This window comes from Budorcas taxicolor, chromosome 4 (genome assembly GCF_023091745.1).
Source record: "Budorcas taxicolor isolate Tak-1 chromosome 4, Takin1.1, whole genome shotgun sequence".
NCBI lineage: Eukaryota > Metazoa > Chordata > Mammalia > Artiodactyla > Bovidae > Budorcas > Budorcas taxicolor.
In genome coordinates, this window is record NC_068913.1 from 79,633,944 (window position 1) to 79,657,936 (window position 23,993).

General features: G+C 41.7%; 1 protein-coding gene across 1 annotated transcript in view; it reads right to left on the bottom strand.

The window, feature by feature from the left end:
- Positions 1-23,993, bottom strand: part of HECW1 (HECT, C2 and WW domain containing E3 ubiquitin protein ligase 1) — a 255,395-nt gene that overhangs the window by 199,720 nt on the left and 31,682 nt on the right. Inside the window, exon 3 of the mRNA XM_052638688.1 lies at positions 9,399-9,493. Within this exon, the coding sequence (XP_052494648.1) occupies positions 9,399-9,493 (95 nt within the window). The remainder of the gene's footprint in view (positions 1-9,398; positions 9,494-23,993) is intronic.

The window sequence follows — 23,993 nt, forward strand, 5'->3', positions numbered from 1 at the left end:
GCAGATTTGAATCCAGTTTTGTTTGATTTCAGTGTGGTCATCACTTCTTGCTCCTATTAGTTCAACAAAGTGAACTAATGTTCAATGAAGTGGACAGCATATTTGTGCATGCGCATCCCTCCCTCCAAATAAGCAATAATTACCCCCAAGTGCTACATCTGGAATGGAGGTTATCCATACCTTTCTTTTCAGTTCAAAGTGTTTCAAAAAGACAAATTTGGGATGTCTGAGTGCACAATGCAGAATCTTCCCAAGGCAGGTTATCTGAGAGAACTCTATCCATAAACCGCATGGTTGTTTCAGGTTATAAACAACTCTTTGAAATGTTAGTCTCCTGGTTGAGAAAACCTTCTTATTTCTCCTTACCAGTAGTCACTATGCCTAAGAAAGCAAAATCACCTCATTTCGGCTAAGCCTTTAGAAAAAGGCAATTAAAGAAACTTACAAGTTGCTAGAAAGGGTCTAGAAAGAAAAAAGAATAATAGTTTCAGATAGATTAAGAAAAAAAATTAGGTTAATGTTGACAATTTTAAGCAAGTAAGATTTTTTTTTGTCATTTGAAAGTGTAACACACACAAACTATATAGTTGGCTGAAAAATTAGAGAGGCTCCCATGAAACTCAGGGAGTTCTTTAAAATAACCCGGTAGTGGCTATATGCGCATGCATCTATTTGGGGGCACAAATACCTGAACCCATAAACTGAAGTATTAGTGCTAAGATTACACTAACCTCCTCTGAAATGCAGTCCTCTTTAGGTTCTGACAGAGCAGCCATTTTCGTCAAAGTTAGTTGTGGTCAAGAACGTGGGCAGGGAAACTGTCCACAGCCCTGGGGGAGGTGTAAGAAAACTCTAAGGGTCAGACTCTGCTTTCAGTCCTAGCGCTGCCTGATAATTCTGACTTACCCTTGGCTGAGCACAGACAGAGCCTTTACACCCTCACATGCCTGAGGACTTTACTCACTTAAGGGCTTCTGCTACCTCTGTTAAGAGCAACATAGCCAAACTCCAAGGGAGAAAAAAGATTTATCTCTGTGATTAAGACGCAAGGATTGGCTTCTGTGTTTTGGGACTCCTTAGTGAAAAAGCCCTGGAGAAGAATCCTAATCTATAAGTGGGGTGTCTCCCTCCCCAGGCAGCCCAATGGGCAACCTTAAATCCTGGGCTCAGTTCAAATGGTTGAAGGGGTCAGACCTAATGATCTACTAGACCCAAGATTAATTATTGCGAGGGGCAAGGGGAGCAACAAACCTTGGAGTAAGCACATTTGAGGGCTTGGCTCCTCGGGTCAGTCTTGCAGATCATGCATTTTGAACCAAAGAAATTAAAAGAGTAGAGTTAATCTGCCTGTTAATCAACCTGAACTTTGCTTTCTGCATAGACCAAGAAGGGCAAAAGCCTTGATGTCAGTTTGTAGTACAGGATAACCATGGAACTTTTAATTATGTCTGAAAAGTGGCCGGTGTAATGGAAGGCAGCCCTCTGGGTGTGGGGAGGAGACCACCTGGGCTGTGCTTCTCTTCCTGGCCAGCGTCTCAACCAGTGTGGGCTGGGGGTTATTTTCCTGCTTGAAGTAGGGGAGAACCTGGACCCTCCTTGCCAATCCCAGGCATCTCTGACCTACTGGTGCTCGACACACTGCCTTCATTCACTCTGCTCGTGGGTCAGATTTAATTTACTTACTTTGTCTCAGACTCTTTCCCTGAAGGAGTGCTTTTCCCAGAGTGTGACCGCTGAGTTGAACACTTGAGTTGAAAGGTGCAAATCTGGAGTCAGCATCTTTATAATTTCAGATTTCTTATCCTTCAGTGAAATGTTAAAAAAAAAAAAAAGTCCAACTGTGCAATCCCATAGACAGCAACCCACTAGGCTCCTCTGTCCCTGGGATTTTCCAGGCAAGGATACTGGAGTGGGTTGCCGTTGCCTTCTCTGAAACTTTTTATAGAAAGGCCACTTAGAATTTGAAAACCAGGATGTTTTGGCTAGACTTTCGTCAACCTGACAGCCATTTATTGGGCACTTTGTGTGTGAAAGCTGCAGTGCTTTTACAGCCGCAGACTGACTCTGAGGCCCATGGAGCCCAGGGGCTGGCTGGCCACGCTCTCCCCAGGACACTTGTTAACCTTACTCCAAAAGTTGGCTCCAAGGCCAGAGGCAATCAAAAGCCCTTCCTTTCGACAAGTTCCTGAGGCTGTTTTGAGTGGTAGAATTACAAGTGATATTTTCCTCTTTGTTTATAAGTATTTCCAAGGAGGATATACTATTTGTGTATTTTTTAAATGTTAAAAATGGTGATACCTTTTATACTTATTTTGGTCTTCATTGTAGTTCTAAAAATCTCTAGCGTTTCATGGTTAGTATTATAATGGATGAGTGTAAAGTTGGTTTATTGGATTGTATAGAAACAATCAAGTTCATGTAAAGAAAAACAATATATATAACTGAATGTATACATAAATGTGTATATGCCTGCATGTGTGCTAAGCTGCTTCAGTTGTGTCTGATTCTTCGTGACCCTGTGGACTGTAGCCTACCAGGCTCCTCTGTCCATGGGATTCTCCAGGCAAGAATACTGGAGAGGGTTGCCATGCCTTCCTCCCGGGGATCTTCCTGAACCAAGGACTGAACCAGCATCTCTTATGTCTCTTGCATTGGCAGCTGTTTTTTTTTTTTTTTACCACTAGAGCCACCAGGGAAGCGAGTGTGTGTGTGTATGTGTGTGTGTGTGTGTGTGTGTACAATCACAGTTACCAGATAGACAGATGGACTATTATTGCTGGAGCACAGGGACTGTGCAGCAGAGGGCAGGGGTAGACTTTGTCAAGTCAGCCCATGGAGACAGTGGGTCTCTGTTATGGACTGACTTGGGTCCCCCCACCAAATTCATTTGTTTAAATCCTAACTCCCTGTATTTGGAAACTATGCCTTTAGAGAGGTAATTAAGGTTAAATGATGTCTTTAGAGTTGGGTCCTGATCCAATAGGACTGGTGTCCTTATAAGAACAAGAAGAGATGCCAAGGATTCAGGCACATAGAGAAAAGGCCATTTTTGTACACAATGAGAAGACAGTAGTCTACAAGCCAAGAAGAGAGGCATCAAAAGAAACTAATCCTGTGAACACCTTGATTTGGACTTCCAGCCGCCAAAACTGGGACATGATAGAATGGCCATAGAGAAACAACTCTTCATAAGAGATAAGGGCAGCACCAGCAATCCTCAGTTTAAAAATGGATACTCAGAGTTTATTGACAAGCTGATTGTGGAAAAACTGAATAGCACTTCCCTTTAGAAACAGTGAACTTAAGTCCACAGACCAAATGCAAAGGTAAAGTTCAAAAACTAAACTGAGTTCAGAAAGCAAAGGCTAGATTAAGTTCATCTCCACAACCACATAGCCAGTGGTCACTTAACCAAAAAGACCCTTCCCAACTGTCTCGCCAATATGCCATGAATCAATTAGAACAATACAAGTAAAGCGCCTTTGAAGAATGCACCATGGTACAGAATAATAAAGGCCACCAGCAGTTTAACTATCACAAAACCCAACTGCACATTAAAAGGCTGTCTGGCAGGAAAGTGCATCCTCCCTTCTGCCATAAGACTCATCACTAACGAGGCAGTGGGAAGATTACTCTCCACTCCTGGCATCACATGGGTTTGGAGGTCAGGCTCTTGGATTAAGAAAAGAAACAAAAGTTGTGTATGGAAAGTACATTAAAGTGTCAACCCAAGTGTCTACTGATTTATACAAGAAAGTCACCTTGGAGAAGATAACAGAACAGTAACATGTCAGAGTGTTTCCAGATGTCTGCATTTTAAGCATAAGCCACTGGAGCACACATGGAATAACACGGTGGGGCCAGTGCTGACTCAGAAGCAGGCCAGCTCCTTAACCTGCCGGTCAAACAACCTGATGTTTCCTGTAGTCACACCTAAGCCCTTGTCTCTGAAAAGCCCTCAAAGAGGGCTTTTCCTCAGTGTAACCTTAGGCAGTTTTCCGGGTACCTGGCACCTTGTATTTTTTAGGCTTAGGTTGTGTACCTCTCTGATGATGTATATCACATTTTGCATTAGTCTGAGAAACAGGTTAAATTCACCCATTCCAGTCCATTTTAGTTCACTGATTCCTAGAATATCAACATTCACTCTTGCCATCTCCTGTTTGACCACTACCAATTTGCCTTGATTCATGGACCTAACATTCCAGGTTCCTATGCAATATTGCTCTTTACAGCATTGGACCTTGCTTCTATCACCAGTCACATCCACAGCTGGGTACTGTTTTTGCTTTGGCTCCATCCCTTCATTCTTTCTGGAGTTATTTCTCCACTGATCTCCAGTAGCATATTGGGCACCTACTGACCTGGGGAGTTCCTCTTTCAGTATCCTCTCATTTTGCCTTTTCATACAGTTCATGGGGTTCTCAAAGCAAGAATACTGAAGTGGTTTGCCATTCCCTTCTTCAGTGGACCACATTCTGTCAGAACTCTCCACCATGACCCGCCCATCTTGGGTGGCCCCACAGGGCATGGCTTAGTTTCACTGAGTTAGGACGAGGCTGCGGTCTAGCCATCACGGTCAACAAAAGAGTCTGAAATACAGTACTTGGATGCAATCTCAAAAACGACAGAATGCTCTCTGTTCCTTTCCAAGGCAAACCATTCGATATCACGGTAATCCAAGTCTATGCCCCAACCAGTAATGCTGAAGAAGCTGAAGTTGAACGGTTCTATGAAGACCTACAAGGCCTTTTAGAACTAACATCCAAAAAAGATGTCCTTTTCATTATAGGGGACTGGAATGCAAAAGTAGGAAGTCAAGAAACACCTGGGGTAAAAGGCAAATTTGGCATTGGAATACAGAATGAAGCAGGGCAAAGGCTCATAGCATTTTGCCAAGAGAACACACTGGTCATAGCAAACACCCTCTTCCAACAACACAAGAGAAGACTCTACACATGGACATCACCAGATGGTCAACACCGAAATCAGATTGATTATATTCTTTGCAGCCAAAGATGGAGAAGCTCTATACAGTCAACAAAAACAAGACCGGGAGCTGACTGTGGCTCAGATCATGAACTCCTTATTGCCAAGTTCAGAATTAAATTGAAGAAAGTAGGGAAAACCACTAGACCATTCAAATCCCGTATGATTATAAGGGAAATAAAATCCCTTATGATTATACAGTGGAAGTTAGAAATAGATTTAAGGGACTAGATCTGATAGAGTGCCTGATGAACTATGGAATGAGGTTCGTGACATTGTACAGGAGACAGGGATCAAGACCATCCCCATGGAAAAGAAATGCAAGAAAGCAAAATGGCTGTCTGGGGAGGCCTTACAAATACCTGTGAAAAGAAGAGAAGTGAAAAGCAAAGGAGAAAAGGAAAGATAGAAGTATCTGAATGCAGAGTTCCAAAGAATAGCAAGAAAAGATAAGAAAGCCTTCCTCAGCAATCAATGCAAAGAAATAGAGGAAAACAACAGAATGGGAAAGACTAGAGATCTCTTCAAGAAAATTAGAGATACCAAGGGAATATTTCATGCAAAGACGGGCTCGATAAAGGACAGAAATGGTATGGACCTAACAGAAGCAGAAGATATTAAGAAGAGGTGGCAAGAATACACAGAAGAACTGTACAAAAAAGAACTTCACGACCCAGATAATCATGATGGCGTGATCACTCCCCTAGACTCAGACATCCTGGAATGTGAAGTCAAGTGGGCCTTAGAAAGCATCACTGTGAACAAAGCTAGTGGAGGTGATGGAATTCCAGTCGAGCTATTTCAAATCCTGAGCATTTGGCATTGCCTTTCTTTGGGATTGGAATGAAAACTGACCTTTTCCAGTCCTGTGGCCACTGCTGAGTTTTCCAAACTTGCTGGCATATTGAGATGCTGTGAAAGTGCTGCACTCAATATACCAGCAAATTTGGAAAACTCAGCAGTGGCCATAAGGCTGGAAAAGGTCAGTTTTCATTCAAATCCCAAAGAAAGGCAATGCCAAAGAATGCTCAAACTACCACACAATTGCACTCATCTCACATGCTAGTAAAGTAATGCTCAAAATTCTCCAAGCCAGGCTTCAGCAATATGTGAACCATGAATTTCCAAATGTTCAAGCTGGTTTTAAAAAAGGCAGAGGAACCAGAGATCAAATTGCCAACATCTGCTGGATCATGGAAAAAGCAAGAGAGTACCAGAAAAACATCTATTTCTGCTTTATTGACTATGCCAAAGCCTTTGACTGTGTGGATCACAATAAACTGTGGAAAATTCTTCAAGAGATGGGAATACCAGACCACCTGACCTGCCTCTTGAGAAATCTGTATGCAGGTCAGGAAGCAACAGTTAGAACCGGACGTGGAACAACAGACTGGTTCCAAATAGGAAAAGGAGTATGTCAAGGCTGTATATTGTCACCTTGCTTATTTAACTTCTATGCACAGTACATCATGAGAAACACTGGGCTGGAAGAAGCACAAGCTGGAATCAAGATTGCTGGGAGAAATATCAATAAGCTCAGCTATGCAGATGACACCACCCTTATGGCAGAAAGTGAAGAGGAACTAAAAAGCCTCTTGATGAAAGTGAAAGTGGAGAGTGGAAAAGTTGGCTTACAGCTCAACATTCAGAAAACGAAGATCATGGCATCCGATCCTATCACTTCATGGGAAATAAATGGGGAAACAGTGGAAACAGTGTCAGACTTTATTTTTGGGGGCTCCAAAATCACTGCAGATGGTGATTGCAGCCATGAAATTAAAAGACACTTACTATTTGGAAGTAAAGTTATGAACAATGTAGATAGCATATTCAAAAGCAGGGACATTACTTTGCCGACTAAGGTCCATCTAGTCAAGGCTATGGTTTTTCCAGTGGTCATGTATGGATGTGAGAGTTGGACTGTGAAGAAAGCTGAGCGCCAAAGAATTGATGCTTTTGAACTGTGGTGTTGGAGAAGACTCTTGAGAGTCCCTTGGACTGCAAGGAGATCCAACCGGTCCATCCTAAAGGAGATCAGTCCTGGGTGTTCTTTGGAAGGAATGATGCTAAAGCTGAAACTCCAGTACTTTGGCCACCTTGTGCGAAGAGTTGACTCATTGGAAAAGACTCTGATGCTGGGAGGGATTGGGGGCAGGAGGAGAAGGGGACGACAGAGGATGAGATGGCTGGATGGCATCACTGACTCGATGGACGTGAGTTTGATTGAACTCTGGGAGTTGGTGATGGACAGGGAGGCCTGGTGTGCTGCAATTCATGGGGTCACAAAGAGTCGGACACGACTGAGTGACTGAACTGAACTGAACTGAGGACCAGGTTAAAACTGGAGTTCCCAGTAGGCTGAGTTCAGAGAAGCCAAATGCCCCAGAGAGCTTCCTCCTAAAAGGACTTCCCAGAAGAAGTTTTCACTGCAATTCCAGCGTTGGACACATCCATAGCAGCCCACCTGAGCAGAAGGTGTGGCGCTCCCCTGTCCTATTCCAGCCTTGCACCAGCAGGCCTGTCCCATCCCTGGGCGAGGCCCATCTTGGCTGAGGAATTCAGGCATCTGGGAGAAGTTGCCCCATCACTTGACTTGCTGTGCTGTGGCAAAAGCCGAACAAGCCTGACTGGAGGGATCTTCCTGACTCAGCTAGACTCTGTCTTCAGCCTCTTCCTTTTCTGTTGTGTGCTCAAAGCCGTCTTGCTTTGTCCACCTCAATATTTAGCTCCGGTTTCACTGCTTCTATCCTGTTGCTCCTCCTGCCTGGACAATCGGCTGCCCTCTTTGGGGGATGGTCCTAATAAATGGACCTGGAAGTTGGGATCACCACTCTGGGGATATGTCCTCAGATTATCACACTGAAGAGTTCTGACCCACCCCATAAAGCGACAGACATCACATATAAGTAGCCAGGGTGAGTGTAGGGAGAAATGGTGGAGCCAGTGAACAGTGTAGCTGGTCCCTCCTTCTCTTCTCCCTGCCCTGCCTGCTGTGTGTTCCCTCATGGGAAGCCCTGGAAAGCCCTGCCCACCCTCAGTCTTCTTCTGCCCCAGCCCAAGTCCAGCTCTGCTTCACCTGTCAGGATGCAGGCAGACAGGCTTCTGGTGCCCAAGCCTGTTTGTCTTACTGCCCCCACTGAGGACTCAACGCAATCATCTTTAGCACGTGGAAGAAATGATTTGTGAAACAGCAAATGGTGTCTTTTAGGGCTGAGGTTCTTTCTTAATCATTCTTATTTCATTTCTCATTCAGTTTCTCTCTCTTTCTTTTTACATAGGGAAAAAAACCCTCAAATCTTTTTTTACTTACACTAGTAAGTAAAAGTGATACACTACTTACAAAGTCCTCAGTGGTTTCTGTTCAACTTTCCCTAGTCCGTCATTTTTAATTTACATGAAAGGAAAAGGAATGCCATTTGTAAGATTTCAGTTAGCCTCATCTGATGAATTGAGAACTAAGGTAAGAAGCAACACAAAGATAAAAAACCAGACTGTAATTTAGGAAAAGATAGCATTTGTCACCATAGTACTCAACAGAGCCACCAAGTAGGAAACAGTGTGATTTAAATCTCCAATCTGCAGCTAGCTGACTGTGTGACCCTAGGTATATTACTTAAATCCCTCAGTGAAATTACACTTTCCTTATTTATATAAAGAAAAGAAGAAAAGGACCAGAGATTCTAGTCTTTTCTAGGCCTATCATTTTATAATTCTATGACTAAAATCAGTCTAAACTTTACATTCTATTCCAGAAATTTACCTTAAGCCTAAAAAATTTAAACATACAGTAATTTAAATATTTAACATCGAGGAATTTTAAAAATGTATTCCTAAGAGAGACTTTTATTCATTGCAATTACGTGTGTGTGCTAAATCACTTCAGTTGTGTCTGACTCTTCACAACCCTACCGACTGTAGCCCGCCAGGCTCCTCTGTCCATGGGATTCTCCAGGCAAGAATACTGGAGTGTGCTGCCACATCCTTCTCAAGGGGACCTTCCCAAGCCAGGGATCGAACCTGCATCTCTTATGTCTCCTCTGTTGGCAGGTGGGTTCTTTACCACTAACACCACCTGAGAAGCCCAATTACGTGTGAGTCTATTAGAAACATCTGGTTATCTAATGAAGCCTGACATTTCTCTAACAAAAAGTGGGATGTATGCATTCTGATAAGTTTATTTGGGATCTCATTTCACTGCATCGTTTTGAGATGTATTTCTGTCTGTCTGAATCTATCATTATATCTGTCAATATAGATATATTCAGAATCTACCAATATATCTCCATATTTGTGTGGAGATTCCGCACCCCCAGCACACATACATTAAAACATAAGAACAGAATAATAAAGTAAAGAAGCACCAGAGTTAGTTCTAAGAGGAGGACACAAGAGGACGACACACGACTTACAGGAGCTGCTGAGTTTTTGACGGTGACACTGGGGGTGGTGGCTCGCAAGGCTCCACTCACTCCATGGTAGTATTTGAAGCAGATCTTAGTTTCAGCTGAAAGACAAAAATAAAATGGGACTGAGAAGTAGGGTGTAACCCTGGAAGAAAAGGCCAGGGCCAGAGAGGACACCCCCAGGGACTGCCACTCAATTCCTCCCACCCAGGCAGCCACCCCTGACAGCTTTGCTTCACTTGTGGCCTCATGGTCCAACTTTTTTCTGAATGTGCATCATCAAAATTTGTTTTGGTCTTAGCGTTTTTGTACCCAAGTTAAATCTATCATTTAGACTTCTCAGCATTCATCCTATCCCATTAGAAGCTATTGCTTTTAAACCCTCAGTTTTAAGATTTTAGGTGATTTGGTGATTACTACCAGTCTGTTTCTTCTATAATTTTCTCTTATTGAATTCATTGTGATTAGTATCTTGGTAATTTGAAGGAAGACTTTGAGAAATTATTGAAATACACAGAAGAGAGGCATGTTTTCTGATGATGATGACTAGATAATAATGTGGAAACACCATAACTTTTTTGCATTTTGTGTTTTAGAGGACAAAATCTGTGGCCAACTTGAGTTTGGTACATTGGAAGGTGACCTGCTTTTCCCAATTTACTGTTAATAGGGTTTTTTTCTCTTTAAATTTGAAAATTTTATTGGGCCTTGTCTTAGTCCCTTATATTAATTTTGTCTGGAACAACATGAGGACTCTCCCAATTTGAGTTCTTGTTTCTCAAGTCTGGGAATTTGTCTTCAATTATAATGTATTTAAAAATAATGTCTACCATTTTCTTAGCATTCATTTTAATATGTTCATTATCGAAAATATGGACAATGAAGCAAAGCATAAAAAACACTTTTTAATGGCTGAGTAATACTCCATTGTGTATATGTACCACAGCTTTCTTATCCATTCATCTGCTGATGGACGTCTAGGTTGCTTCCATGTTGTAAAGTAAAAACAAAAAACAAAAAACACTTTTAGGAGTGTGTTTTGCATACTTGAATGTTTAAAACTTTATATAATAACATCTTTCTCTTTTTAAAGTAAATTGTTAATAAAGCATATTCAACCATCTAAGACCCTGATGCTGGGAAAGACTGAGGGCCAGAGGAGAAGGAGGTGACAGAGGATGAGACAGTTGGATGGCATCACCCATTCAAAGGACATGAGTTTGAGCAAACTCTGAGAGATAGCAAAGGACAGGGAAGCCTGGTGTGTAGCAGCCCATGAGGTCTCAAGGAGTCAGACATGATTTAGCGATTGAACATCAACCATCAATTCAAAGCTTTGTAGACAACATTCCTTGTTCTATGGAATCTGAATCAATTTGCAACTTGAAAATATTTTCCTCATCTTGGAAATTTAGGATTTTCCCTTAAAATTAATGCTTTTTTGAAAATTATTTTTAAGTTCAAGTTTGTTCTCTAGGATAATGGAGCAAAAATTGCTACTTATCTACCAACAGTCATTCTCCTTTTCATTCTTAATGATTAAATTTCAGTTTTATTATGGGTAGTAATGCCCAGCTAAAGAACGTTTTGTAGCCTCCCTTGCAGATCACATTTATGTTGTTTGCCATTGTTATTTGGGGGTTTCTAGAAAAGTTTCTTTCAATATATCATATAAAGCATATGAGAATTGCAATATTCTTCTTTAGAAGATAGGACTATTTAAGAATTCTCCCTTTCTGTGGCCAAATTGCTTTCTACAAAGCACTGTATACTTCCACCAGAAAATGTAACTCTGATCAACTCTTTAATCCTTGTTAACATTGAATATTCTCAATTAAATGTAAGTTTAAAATAGCATCTCATTTTTATTCTAAAAGATTTTTAATCAAATTTTAATTAGCCATTGTATTTAGGTTTTTTTTGATCCATTGAACTGCAGTTAAGATTTTCCACTGCCAAATGTTTACCTTTTGTAGACATATTCTTACTTTAAAATATCAATATTTTAAATTTCCTTTCTTCTTCATCCTTGCAGTGCAGTGATTTTGCATATCTGTTGATTGCCTTTTAAGCTCTTGGTGGACAATCTTATACCTTAGTTCCATATTCTTCAAGGCACCCCACATAGGTCTACACACAGATCTATAGGTCTACACATCCCAATTACAGAAAAATCTGAACAAACTTTTTGGCTAAGTCAATATTACTGTTTTAGCCTGAGAGGCAGGTATTCTCTTGGGCTCCAAAATCACTATGGACGGTAACTGCAGCCATGAAATTAAATGATGCTTTCTCCTTGGAAGGAAAGCAATGACAAAGACTTTACTTTGCCTACAAAGGTCCATATAGTCAAAGCTATGGTTTTTCCAGTAATCATGGACAGATGTGAGAGCTGGACAATAAAAAAAAGGCTGAGCACCAAAGAATTGATCTCTTTGAACTGTGGTGCTGGAGAAAACTCCTGAGAGTCCCTTGGACTGTAAGGAGATCAAACCAGTCAATCCTAAAGGAAATCAATCCTGAATATTCACTGGTGCTTGGGGCTGGTGCACGGGGATGATCCAGAGAGATGATATGGAGTGGGAGGCGGGAGGGGGGTTCAGGATTGGGAACTCATGTACACCCGTGGTGGATTCATGTCAATGTATGGCAAAACCAATACAGTATTGTAAAGTAAAATAAAGTAAAAATAAAAATTAAAAAAAAATTCACTGGAAGGACTGATGCTGAAATTCCAATATTTTGGCCACCTGATGTGAAAAGCCAACTCTTTGGAAAAGACTCTAATGCTGGAAAAGATTGAAGGCAGGAAAAGGGGACGACAGAGGATGAGATGGTTGGATGGCATCACTGACTCAATGGACATGAGTTTGAGCAAACTGCAGGAGATGGTGAAGGACAGGGAAGCCTGGCATGCTGCAGTCTATGGGGTTGCAAAGAGTGGGACATGACTGAGTGACTGAACAACAGTGACAAGGGATCATGGAGGCACCCTGAGCAGTGAACCAGGTAACCACACTGAGTCACTGTAGTTCAGAATATGAGTTACTCTGCCTGTAAATGCCAGAGAGATGGGCATGGAGGAGCCAAATGGCTTCACTTCAAGTTTAGTTGTGTGGAAGAAAATTTTATATAGCAGGTATCCTGGAAAGGCACTACTAGCTTTCCTTTCAAAGTAAATTATTCCAATGCTTTCACATAAAAAGGTCAGGGAAATTATATACAATCTTTTATTGAATCCTATTGCTAGATGAGAGGGTCAGTGCATGTTTAGAGCCAAGAATTCATGGAAACCTTCAAAGTATTATGATTGTTTTCTGAAAAACTACTGGCAAATTTTTTTTTTCTTAAGCATTTTAAGATTCCAGTATTCAGCAACCTAATTTACTACTTGATTTTCCTTTTATTTAACCTAAATAGCTTCTGCTGTTTAAACGATTTCCTATTCAAACTTGAAAGAGATACTCAATTGTTTTTTGGATCTGAGAGCTGGACCATAAAGAAGGCTGAGCACCAAAGAACTGATGCGTTCAAAGTGTGGTGCTGGAGAAGATTCTTGAGAGTCCCTTGGACAGCAAGGAGATCAAAACAGTCAATCCTAAAGGGAATCAACCCTGAATACTCATTGGAAGGACTGATGCTGAAGCTCTAATATTTTGGCCACCTGATGCAAAGAGCCAGCTCATTGGAAAACAACCTGATGCTGAGAAAATTGAGAGCAGGAGGAGAAAGAGGTGACAGAGGATGAGATGGTTGGATGGCATCATCAACACAATGGACATGAGTCTGAGCAAACTGCGGGAGATAGTGAAGGACACTGGCATGCTGCAGTCCATGGGATCTCAAAGAGTCAGACACGACTGAATGACTGAATACAATTTGAGATGGGCTCTATAGAGAAGTTACCTACAATTGTTAAAACACATGAACAATATCATATACAGATGATTTATGGTATGGATTTTAGAGTATCACTTTGTCTTGCAAACTTCCATGCTACTTTGGTGACTGTTATGTTCAACTGGTCTGTTTGATTAGCCCCACACTGAATTTTTCCAGAAGACTAGGCACTATTTATCTTTATATTTCCAGCGACATGTAATGCAGCAATTCTCAAGAAATGGCTATTGAAAAATGACTGATGAACTATTGGTTTCATTTGATTGACTCCACTGCCTTCCTTAACCCAAGAGCAGCTACAGTGCCCTCATTACCGAAATGCCAGTCCACGTGCCTGACACACAGTGAAGCTGCTGCTGCTGCTGCTAAGTCTCTTCAGTCGTGTCTGACTCTGTGCGACCCCATAGACGGCAGCCCACCAGGCTCCCCTGTCCCTGGGATTCTCCAGGCAAGAACACTGGAGTGGGTTGCCATTTCCTTCTCCAATGCATGAAAGTGAAAAGTGAAAGTGAAGTTGCTCAGTTGTGTCCGACTCCTACTGACCCCGTGGACTGCAGCCTACCAGGCTCCTCCGTCCATGGGACTTGCCAGGCAAGAGTACTGGAGTGGGGTGCCATTGCCTTCTACACACAGTGAAGCTAATCATCACCAAAACATCAGGGTTTGGAGCAGAGAAGGCTTTATTGAGGGCCATGCGAGAAGACTGTGACTTGTGCCTTTAAAACCCCAAATTCCCTGAAGGCTTTCAGCAAAGCCCTTTTCTAGGAAAGGTGAGTGAGGGGCATGGTGAGTTGTTGCACACTTCTTGGTGTCAGATCCTTTGCTCTTGAGATCAGGTCACGGTCATGTAACAATGTCCCTGCAAACCTCCACCAAACAAATTCTCTGTTCTGACAAGAAAGGTCAGGGTCCCCAGGCACAACTTTCACCTTTTGAGGTCCAGATCCTGGCTTAGAAGAGGCAGGTCTCAGCTGGAGGCTCCCTCAGGGCCAGGTCCCCAGACTGTGCCAGCTGTCATCACTGAGGGAGCCAGGCACCCAGAACTCATCTGGCCCTCAGGCTCCTCAGGCTGCCCAAATAGCCAGGGCCAAGTTTCACTGACTTCACAGGCAGACTGCTGCTGCCATTAGGTCACAGAGACAAGGATGAGGGAGAGGTTCAGTGCTGCCTGAAGGCTTGGACCAAGGCCAGTGGGTGGCCTTGGCCAGGGCTCTGGAGTTTTGCAGGACACAGCCCCAGCCACTCCAGTAGTCTTGCCTGGAAAATCCCATAGACGGAGGGGCCTGGTAGGCTACAGTCCATGGGGTCGCTAAGAGTCAGACACGACTGAGCGACTTCACTTTCACTTTTCACTTTGATGCACTGGAGAAGGAAATCACAACCCACTCCAGTGTTCTTGCCTGGAGAATCCCAGGGATGGGGGAGCCTGGTGGGCTGCTGTCTATGGGGTCGCATAGAGTCGGACATGACTGAAGTGACTTAGCAGCAGCCCCCAGCCTGTTCCCTGGGCCCCTCAGTTCACCTGCTAATCCAAGTCTCCATCTCTTACCTCACCCCTGACCTCTTACCTCACTCTCTGCCTGATGACCACCACTCCACCGACCGCTGGCTAAGTGAGCCACTAATGACTGCTCACTGACAGCAGCTCACTTTGGGGAGGGGCCTACTTCAGTTCCAGCCAATGGCTGAGAAGGACTATTAATGGTTGCTCACTGACAAACGGGGCTTCCCAGCTGGTTCAATGGCAAAGAATCTGCCTGCAATGCAGGAGACGTGGGTTTGATCCCTGGGTTCGGAAGATCCCCTGGAGAAGGAAATGCCAACTCACTCCAGTTTTATTGCCTGGGCAGTCCCATGGACAGAGGAGCCTGGTGGGCTCCAGTTCATGGGGTAGTGAAGAGTCAGACATGACTAAGCAACTAAACAACATTGAGAGCTGCTCACTTAGGGGAGGGGCCTGGCACCGAGCAATGGTTGAGTGATCATTAGTGGTCTGGCACTAACTGTTGCCTGATAACAGGGTATGTGTGGAGGGGGTAACCGCTGGCAGCAATAGCCATGTGCTAAGGGCTGTGTGCAGTTGTGCTCTATCACATTCTAGTGGTCCTAATGCTTCATAGATAATTTCCTATGGCCTAATTTTTGAATGTGGAGATCCAACCAGTCCATCCTAAAGGAGATCAGTCCTGGGTGTTCATTGAAAGGACTGATGTTGAAGCTGAAGCTCCAATACTTTGGCCACCTGATGCGAAGAGCTGACTCATTTGAAAAGACCCTGATGCTGGGAAAGATTGAGGGCGGGAGGAGAAGGGGACAACAGAGGAGGAGATGGTTGGATGACATCACTGACTCAGTGGACATGAGTTTGGGCAAACTCCGGGAGTTGGTGATGGACAGGGAGGCCTGGCATGCTGTGGTTCATGGGGTTGCAAAGAGTCAGACATGACTGAGGGACTGAACTGAACTGAAACTGAATATTACATGACTTTTAGAACAGATTCAAGCATAAAGACATTGTTACACTGTTGCTATTATTGCTGCCTCTGACAAAAGTATCAAGGCACAAAGGCCAAGAAATATTAGAGGGTTGTTGGTTGTTTTTCAGATACTTCATCTAAGGGGGATGAAGTTCTATCTTTCTCTGCTTTTTTAGTTAAAAATAACAATAATTTTAAAATGCCCTCAAAGTTTGAACACAAGGCATCTCTGTTATAACCATTTTGTTGTTTATTTGATTCATTATGTATAGAGTAACAGAAGTCTAGGAAGGAAAAGTGATCTAAGGAAAGAGTAGGAATGTGGATCAAATACATGCAAGTCCAATTCCTGACTTGCCCATCATTAACAGAATGAGTTATATAGGCTCTCTCTCTGAGCCTTAGTCTTAATGTAGAATGGTGAGACCATTGCCAGCTTTGTATGCATTGTTTTGTATATGGCTGTTGCACAAAGCAAATGAAATAATGTGTGAAACCTAGTATGTGCAAAATAGCCAACACATACACGCTGCCCTTCTTCACTGTATATTGACTTATGTTCAACAGGATTGTCATGTATAGTTGTTCAGGCATATTCTACCTAAAGCTATCTAATCAAGCAGTGAGAAGGGAGACAAAATCCAGTCCATGCTCCACTCAAAGGGTGTAGTTCTTACCCTTTCAGAGGAATATGACATCCTAAACTCTTATAGGTTAATGGTGGATGTGAAATGGATCACCTTATAACATTTTGGCTATTTTTGCCTGGCATATGATTTACTTTCAGAGTTGGGCAGGAGTGACTAGCTCATCATAAAGTGGAATAAAACTGAAGCTTCTACCTCTACAAATATGGATGCTTACAACCATAGTTTTTATTGGGAGGCATGTATTTAGAAAGTATAGACTTTCACTTATCAGTTCAGTTCAGTTGCTCAGTCGTGTCTGACTCTTTGGGACCCCATGAATTGCCGCACGCCAGGCCTCCCCGTCCATCACCATCTCCCGGAGTTCACTCAAACTCACATCCATCGAGTCGGTGATGGCATCCAGCCATCTCATCCTCTGTCATCCCCTTTTCCTCCTGCTCCCAATCCCTCCCAGCATCAGAGTCTTTTCCAATGAGTCTACTCTTCACATGAGGTGGCCAAAGTACTGGAGTTTCAGCTTTAGCATCATTCCTTCCAAAGAAATCCCAGGACTGATCTCCTTTAGGATGGACTGGTTGGATCTCCTTGCAGTCCAAGGGACTCTCAAGAGTCTTCTCCAACACCACAGTTTAAAAGCATCAATTCTTCGGCACTCAGCTTTCTTCACAGTCCAACTCTCACATCCATACATGACCAGTGGAAAAACCATAGCCTTGACTAGACAGATCTTTGTTGGCAAAGTAATGTCTCTGCTTTTGAATATGCTATCTAGGTTGCTCATAACTTTTCTTCCAAGGAGTAAGCATCTTTTGATTTCATGGCTGCAGTTACCATCTGCTATAGTATCAAGAAAGAATAAAACTATTGCTTTTCTTCCTCTCTACTTTTTAGAGATTAGTAGGCCTGGAGGAGGGCACAGCAACCCACTCCAGTATTCTAGCCTGGAGAGAGGAGCCTGACAGGCTATGGTCCGTAGGTCACGAAGAGTTGGACATTGAAGTGACTTAGTGTGCACACATGCAGGCCTGTTGTAGCACTTGAAACATCAGCATGCAATGATAGAAGTAGCCCTAGTATTTTTATAATGTTCAGTTTAGTTTAAAATTCATAACAAATTTGTCTTAATAGTTAATTAGCTTTTAAAATGCACCAGACCATTCATTAGAAAATTATTTTCTAATTTGGCTTTCACAAAATCCCTATGAAGTAGAGGTAATTATTATTAACCCTTTTAAAACATGCTTAGCATAATCCTTGGCATATAACAAGGCCTCAATAAATGTTATCTATCACTCCTACTTTACATTTAAGGAAAATGAGGCCAAAAATGTAAGGCCACTTATACAAGGTCACACATGCAGTTCATGGCAGCTAGGATTTAAGAAACTGTTAATTTTCATTTGGTGATTTGTCTTTAATGTTTTTAGTAACATAAGATTGTTGACCAGTTAGCAAAAGTGAAATCTCACTTTCAGCAATGATGTTCTAGGTAATTCAAAGAACATCTAGACAAGCTGGAAAAATACGGAAATAAATCAGCCTGAAGTACGGTTGTCAGAAAAAACACTGATATCCACCTAAGTGTGAGTGTCAGATAAACAAAGAATAAGTTCCCAGTATAAGTCTGTTCCAATTATTACGTGGGACAGAAACTATAAAAGTTATCCATTCTTTACCTCAAACTCAAATTTTATTGGGAGTCCAATAAATTTTTTCCTCCTAAAAGGGGAAATCCTAACCTGAGGACATCAGAGACCTAGCAAGACAATGGTAAATTGAAGATAAGATACAGAAGAAGAAAATTTGGAGATGAGCCCAGGATTTGGGGTTGCTGTATCCCTGTGGGGGGCTGTGTTGATTCCAGAAAAATGCAATGAGAGGCTGGAAAGGTGAAAAGAATTTCTGACAGACTTTCAGGGCTAAAAGGGAATAAAAACTTTAGAGTTCAGAGCCTGTTAAAGAGGAGGACTCTGGTAAGTCCTCATGATCCAAATTGGAACCCTGAACAGGAGAACAGATAGACTGTTGAGAAATATACCAGCCCTAGCCCCTCAAATCATTTCAGGTCTTAAAATTCAATTGAGGTTATTCTGAATTGCTAGATACAGCCCAGAAGGAAATGCAAATCCTCACAGGAGGAAAACAAATCATCCTAAGCCTCAAATTCTCTCTATAAGTTTTAGTTTATTGTCTAGTTTTCAACTAAAATTGATCAGGCACATGATGAGTATTTTTCTATTGGTAAAAAAATACCAATAAAAACAGAGAGCGCCATAAACAGAGTCATGGGGTTTTCAGATATTGCAGTTATCATACACAGCTTTAATGATCATATACTTAATGCATTCAAAAAAATAAAAGATAAGATTGAAAATATGTTCCAAAGAATGAAGTCTATGAAAAATAACCAAACAGAAAATTCTGGATCAATAAAACTATAATTTTGAAATAGTATACTCAGTGTTTAAACTCAGGTTTAAAGTAGATTAAACAAAATACAAGAGAAAATTTAGGAAACCAAAACATAGGTCATTAAAAAAAATCCAGAATGAGGTGTGCATAGAAAAAGGATATAAAATATAGAATCAAATAAGAAACATATGAGAAACTAGGATATGGTCTAAAATGCTTGTAAACTGGAATCCAAAAAGAGAGAGGAGAGCCATTGATGCTACACCTGGGGCTGGCAAAAACCACCACAATATTGTAAAGTAATTAGTCTCCAATTAAAATAAATAAATTAATTTTAAAAATTCTCTAAAAGTTATGAAAGATATCAAGCTATAGATACAAAAGCTTCCCTCATAGCTCAGTTAGTAAAGAATCTGCCTGCAATGCAAGAAACTCTGGTTCAATTTCTGGGTCAGGAAGATCTGCTGGAGAAGGGATAGGCTACCCACTCCAGTATTCTTGGGCTTCCCTGGTGGCTCAGCTGGTAAAGAATCTGCCTGCAATGTTGGAGACCTGGGTTCAATCCCTGGGTTGGGCAGATTCCCTGGAGAAGGGAAAGGCTACCCACTCCAATATTCTGGCCTGGAGAATTCCATGGACAGCACAGTCCATGGGGTCATAAAAAGTTGGACATGACTGAGCAACCTTTACTTTCACTTTTCATAGAAACAAAAGCTCTATGAATCCAGAAAGACCACAGCATCCAGATATCACTCTAAAAGTTCGAAAAAGAAGAAAAGAAGACCACTTCATCAGCCAATGAAGAAAGCAGATTACCTTCACAGGAGCAACAATCAGACTGACAGTTGACTCCTCAACAGAAACTGCAATGAAGGGAGACAGGAATGGCAGCTTCAAAGTGCTGAAACAACATAACTGTCAGTAGAGAACTCTACAGCTGGTAAAAATATCCTTTAAGAATAAGGAGATCATTCCTATTGCTGTCTAGACATTGCACAGGTTGAAGCACCACAAATATCTGAACTTCATTACAAGGTTTTAGCTATCCATATGTCACCACATCTGCAGTGCAGAAATGCCCAACCCTCATGAACGGAAGTGTGATCAGTTGATGAACTACACAAACATATGGATTAGTGCATTAGCAGAATTTCTTCCATTGTGAATCACTTATTTGTGCAGAAGGAACCAAGTTATCTATGCAGCAACATTCTTTAGGGAGAAGAATGAACTTAAATCTACTAATATCTCATTCGCAAAGCAGACATGAGACAGATGTAAACCACACCTCAAAATCCAGGAAAAGCAATTTTAACTTAAGCTATAATCGTCAGGAAAGAATCAGTCTCTGTAGTTATCTAGAAGGAGTAATAGAAAGTACAATATCTTCAAATGCTCAAAAAGATCAAGAAGCAGTGGAATAATGAGATATAAATTAAATTTTGAGTCTGAAGAACATTTAGCTTCAGTAAGAGGAAATAGCAAGAGCAGTTCTTTCAAAGAAATAATGAACATTAATGGTACAAAACCTGAGGTCTTCCTAGTCTGTCTTACATGGCAATATGTTCACTTGTGTTTGCTTTATTTTAAAATATGAATTAAATGCATTTTAAGAAATGAGCAGCTTAGAGAAAACTTATTTTTTATTAAAATAAAAGGAAGGGTGAAGGGCTATACTATACAATATAATATGTAATATACTATACAGTATAGTATACTGTACTATACTATGGAATTAGTATACACTGACAAGGCATCTAGCATTGCAGATTCTACTACATGTATAAAGATGTACCACTGGAAAAGTTATTTTAATTTAAAATTGATATTGCCTGTTGGATCTCTAAGAATTTTAAAGCCCTCATGCAGTGGCCCCTCATTTTAGACTAACAGCAACATAAAGCAGTTGTCTTTTACACACTCTTGTCCTGTTACATCTAATCTCAGAAACTTGCATCCAAGAACTCATTCCAAAGAAGAATATTATATAAGTGTATAAGCCATATTAAATTGTATGAAAAAACTTCATTCTCCTATAAACAGCTCTGAAAGACATGGTGTTTTTATTTGGTTCTCAGATGATACTTTTTAAGTAAAATTCTCATTAAAGTAATATATGACACTTACAGAAAGAAATAATCTTATTGTATTAGAGAATATATTGATTTGTCAAAATTTTGTAATTTGGTAGAGATACAATCTTACCTGGGCTTGCACTTCCAGAAATGATCTAGAATGCTGTATTATGGACTGATTGTATTACCTTTATACAAAATTTGAAAATAACTGAGGAAAATAAAGTCATAAATTTTTATTAAACCCAGAAGATGTTTGCATCTTTAAGCACTCCACATTTGCCTAACATAAAAATTGTCATCTGACACAAACATGTTTCTCTAATAGATAAATTATGATTATTTGAATGAAAAAATGATTAATTGTAACTTTTTTGAGTTAACTGCTATATCCTTTTTATAGGAAGAACTGTATATTATTTGACCAATTTCCTACTTAGAACAGTAGCATAAACCCTACGTTAATGCTTTAAATATGGTGACACAGAAAATATGGGAGAATGATTAAAATAAATCATTATGTGAAATGATACTGTTAAGAAATCCTTATTTTGGGTACCAGAGGGCCGAATTCAAGCTAAAAAAAAATCATCCAATAAATGCCTTTTGTTTCCTATTTCAGAGCTCGTTATTATCACCCCCTAGACAGTGCTTCTGTTCTCTGGGATCATTGCACATAAGAGTGTTTGCTAAAAGGCAATTAGAGCCTTCCTTTCTCTGCTAGGATACAGTAATTGTAGCAGATCAATGCTTCTGCTGCTAACTAGATAAGCTGATTTTAAAACAGAATAGTCAAAGAACTGAAGAATAATGGAAGCAACAAAGACTACAAATTCCAGATGGGAGAGTACCGGTGAGATGAGCTGATTACCTACAGTCCCTTTGCCCTAGTGGCAGGGAAGTCAACAGAGTGACTGTGGCCCAGCGGATTTCCCCTCAGACATTTGCTGAATCCTGAATCCTGAAAACATCGGAAGAGTGAGCCAAAATCTTCTGTCTCTTGGTATTGAGGAGATCATGTAAAATGGAAAAAGAGGATCACACAGCTGCAGGCACTCTTAGGAGCCTTCCGTCCTAGATCGAGTGGGCTGAGCAGGCTCTGAGCCTCCCTGGGGCATTCAGGGTCAGGTAGGGGTCCCAACAGATCCTCCAAGGCCAAGTACAGACCACAGAGTCAAGTGCCTTCTCTGTCACATATTTTTGTCCCTAATCCTGGATTACTGGGGCAGGTCTCTGTATTTCAGTCCAGCTGAAAGGGAGGGTCATGGCTGGTCAGAAGATGGCAGTTCCCTGAAATTGAGATAGGACACAAACCAGAAGTCTGTAGAATGTCAGACAACATACTGAAGAGCTCCAGAAGGCAGAGAGGGCATGGGCCAGAAGCACGTGGAGACCCTTCCCCATATCCTATGGTGATGACGTATGTCTTGAGTCAGCTCTTGACCTGCCAGAGGTGTTCCAGAGGTCTTTCTGGGAAGTATGTCATTTTCTTAGGTACTTTATGCAGATTAGTGGTGCCAAGGAGTGTGAGGATATACTGGTATCCTCATATCCTCAGAGGCATAGGTCTGATATATGAAATGTAGGGTTTTTGAAAGCATGGGGGTGGAGGGAGGAGGGAGGGAGGGATGCAATCTTTCAAATGAATACTCTATAGTCAGGGAGAAGATTTTGAATATCACCTTTCAAAACTGGATAGATGTGAGAGAGCCACAAATGAATGTCAAGTGGGTATTTTAGAAGATCTAAATGATGTACAGGTTTTATGATACTGGGGTATGAGATACAATGCAATTTCATGGTGAAGCAGGGCAGAATTCAAGCCCATGGCTATTCTGGAGGTTGGGAGGGGTACAGTAACCCTTTGGGCTAAAGGGGTATACCCTTGATCATGCACAGTTCTTAGCAATGGCAGTTATGAGGCTGAATATAATTTCTGATACGTGGTCACCAGATATTCCTATGACCTTAATTACAGGTCTGAAGTGTTACCAAATCCAGGGACACCGCTCACACAGAAGTCTATGGAAATGGCTCTCTTGGAGTTATGTAACACAACCATCTTTTAATCTTGTGAATGAGCTGCACAACAAGGTGAAATCCTCAGGGGTGGGCTTCCTTGGCAAGAAATACAGGAGACCATCCTAGTGGAAACAGCTCTTCTTCCCTGAATTCCTCCCTTTCCTCTCAGGGTACCACTCTTCCCCACCCCACCCCCACCAACCCCTACCCATTTCCCTTGGAATCTAGGATACATCATTCAAGTTTCTCCCAACTGGTTGCTCAGCTGGGACTAACTTGGCCAGCTGCAGATGGGCTGAATGACCATGGTTTTCTGTGGGGAGAATTTCACAGCCTAGGAGCACTCAAAGCTGCAGCTCTGGGCCCCAGGAGAGCCCACCCACCATTCTGGCTTCCTGGCACATCAGACATGGTAATTCAAAGCATATATGAAAATGCCAGGCCATCTGGCATGCTGCATATGGAACTGGCTGCTGCGTTTCTCAGTTGCAGTTGATTCTGCTAAAAATTAAGAAACAGAAGTCTAAATTAAATAGAGTTGGGAGACCAGAAGGGGGAGCACTCATGCCCTGTGGTGATAGCAGAGCCCAGCAGGAGGCAGAAAGACTCCTCTTCTTTTCTGGCAAGGATTCAACCAGTGAAAAGCCATGAACTCTGTGTTTTCTACAGCCCTCCTAACTTCCTTATCCTCTCTATAAAAGTGGTCTCCTTCCCTTTCTGTGAGAGGACCTGCAAGTGGCTCATTGTGACTGCAGACCCTGAACCATGGTTGTAGTTCTCTGCTAATCCTGAATAAATGACCTTAGCTGGACCAACATCTGGCAGTCTGTTTCAGGTCAACAATTCTGATCTGGGATACAGTACCTGGATGCTGGGTCCCTCTAAGGGACCCTTGATACCAAAAAAGCAGCCTTCACAGTAAGCAAGTTCCTTTCCTGACAAAGGAACACTGCACTCCACTGGTGTGGGTTTCATGGAAAAAGAAATTTGCAGCTTTGGCGTCTACTGGGGTTGTTGCCTCTTGGGAAAAATCCATTTCTGAGTAAAGACATTGATCTTGACTAT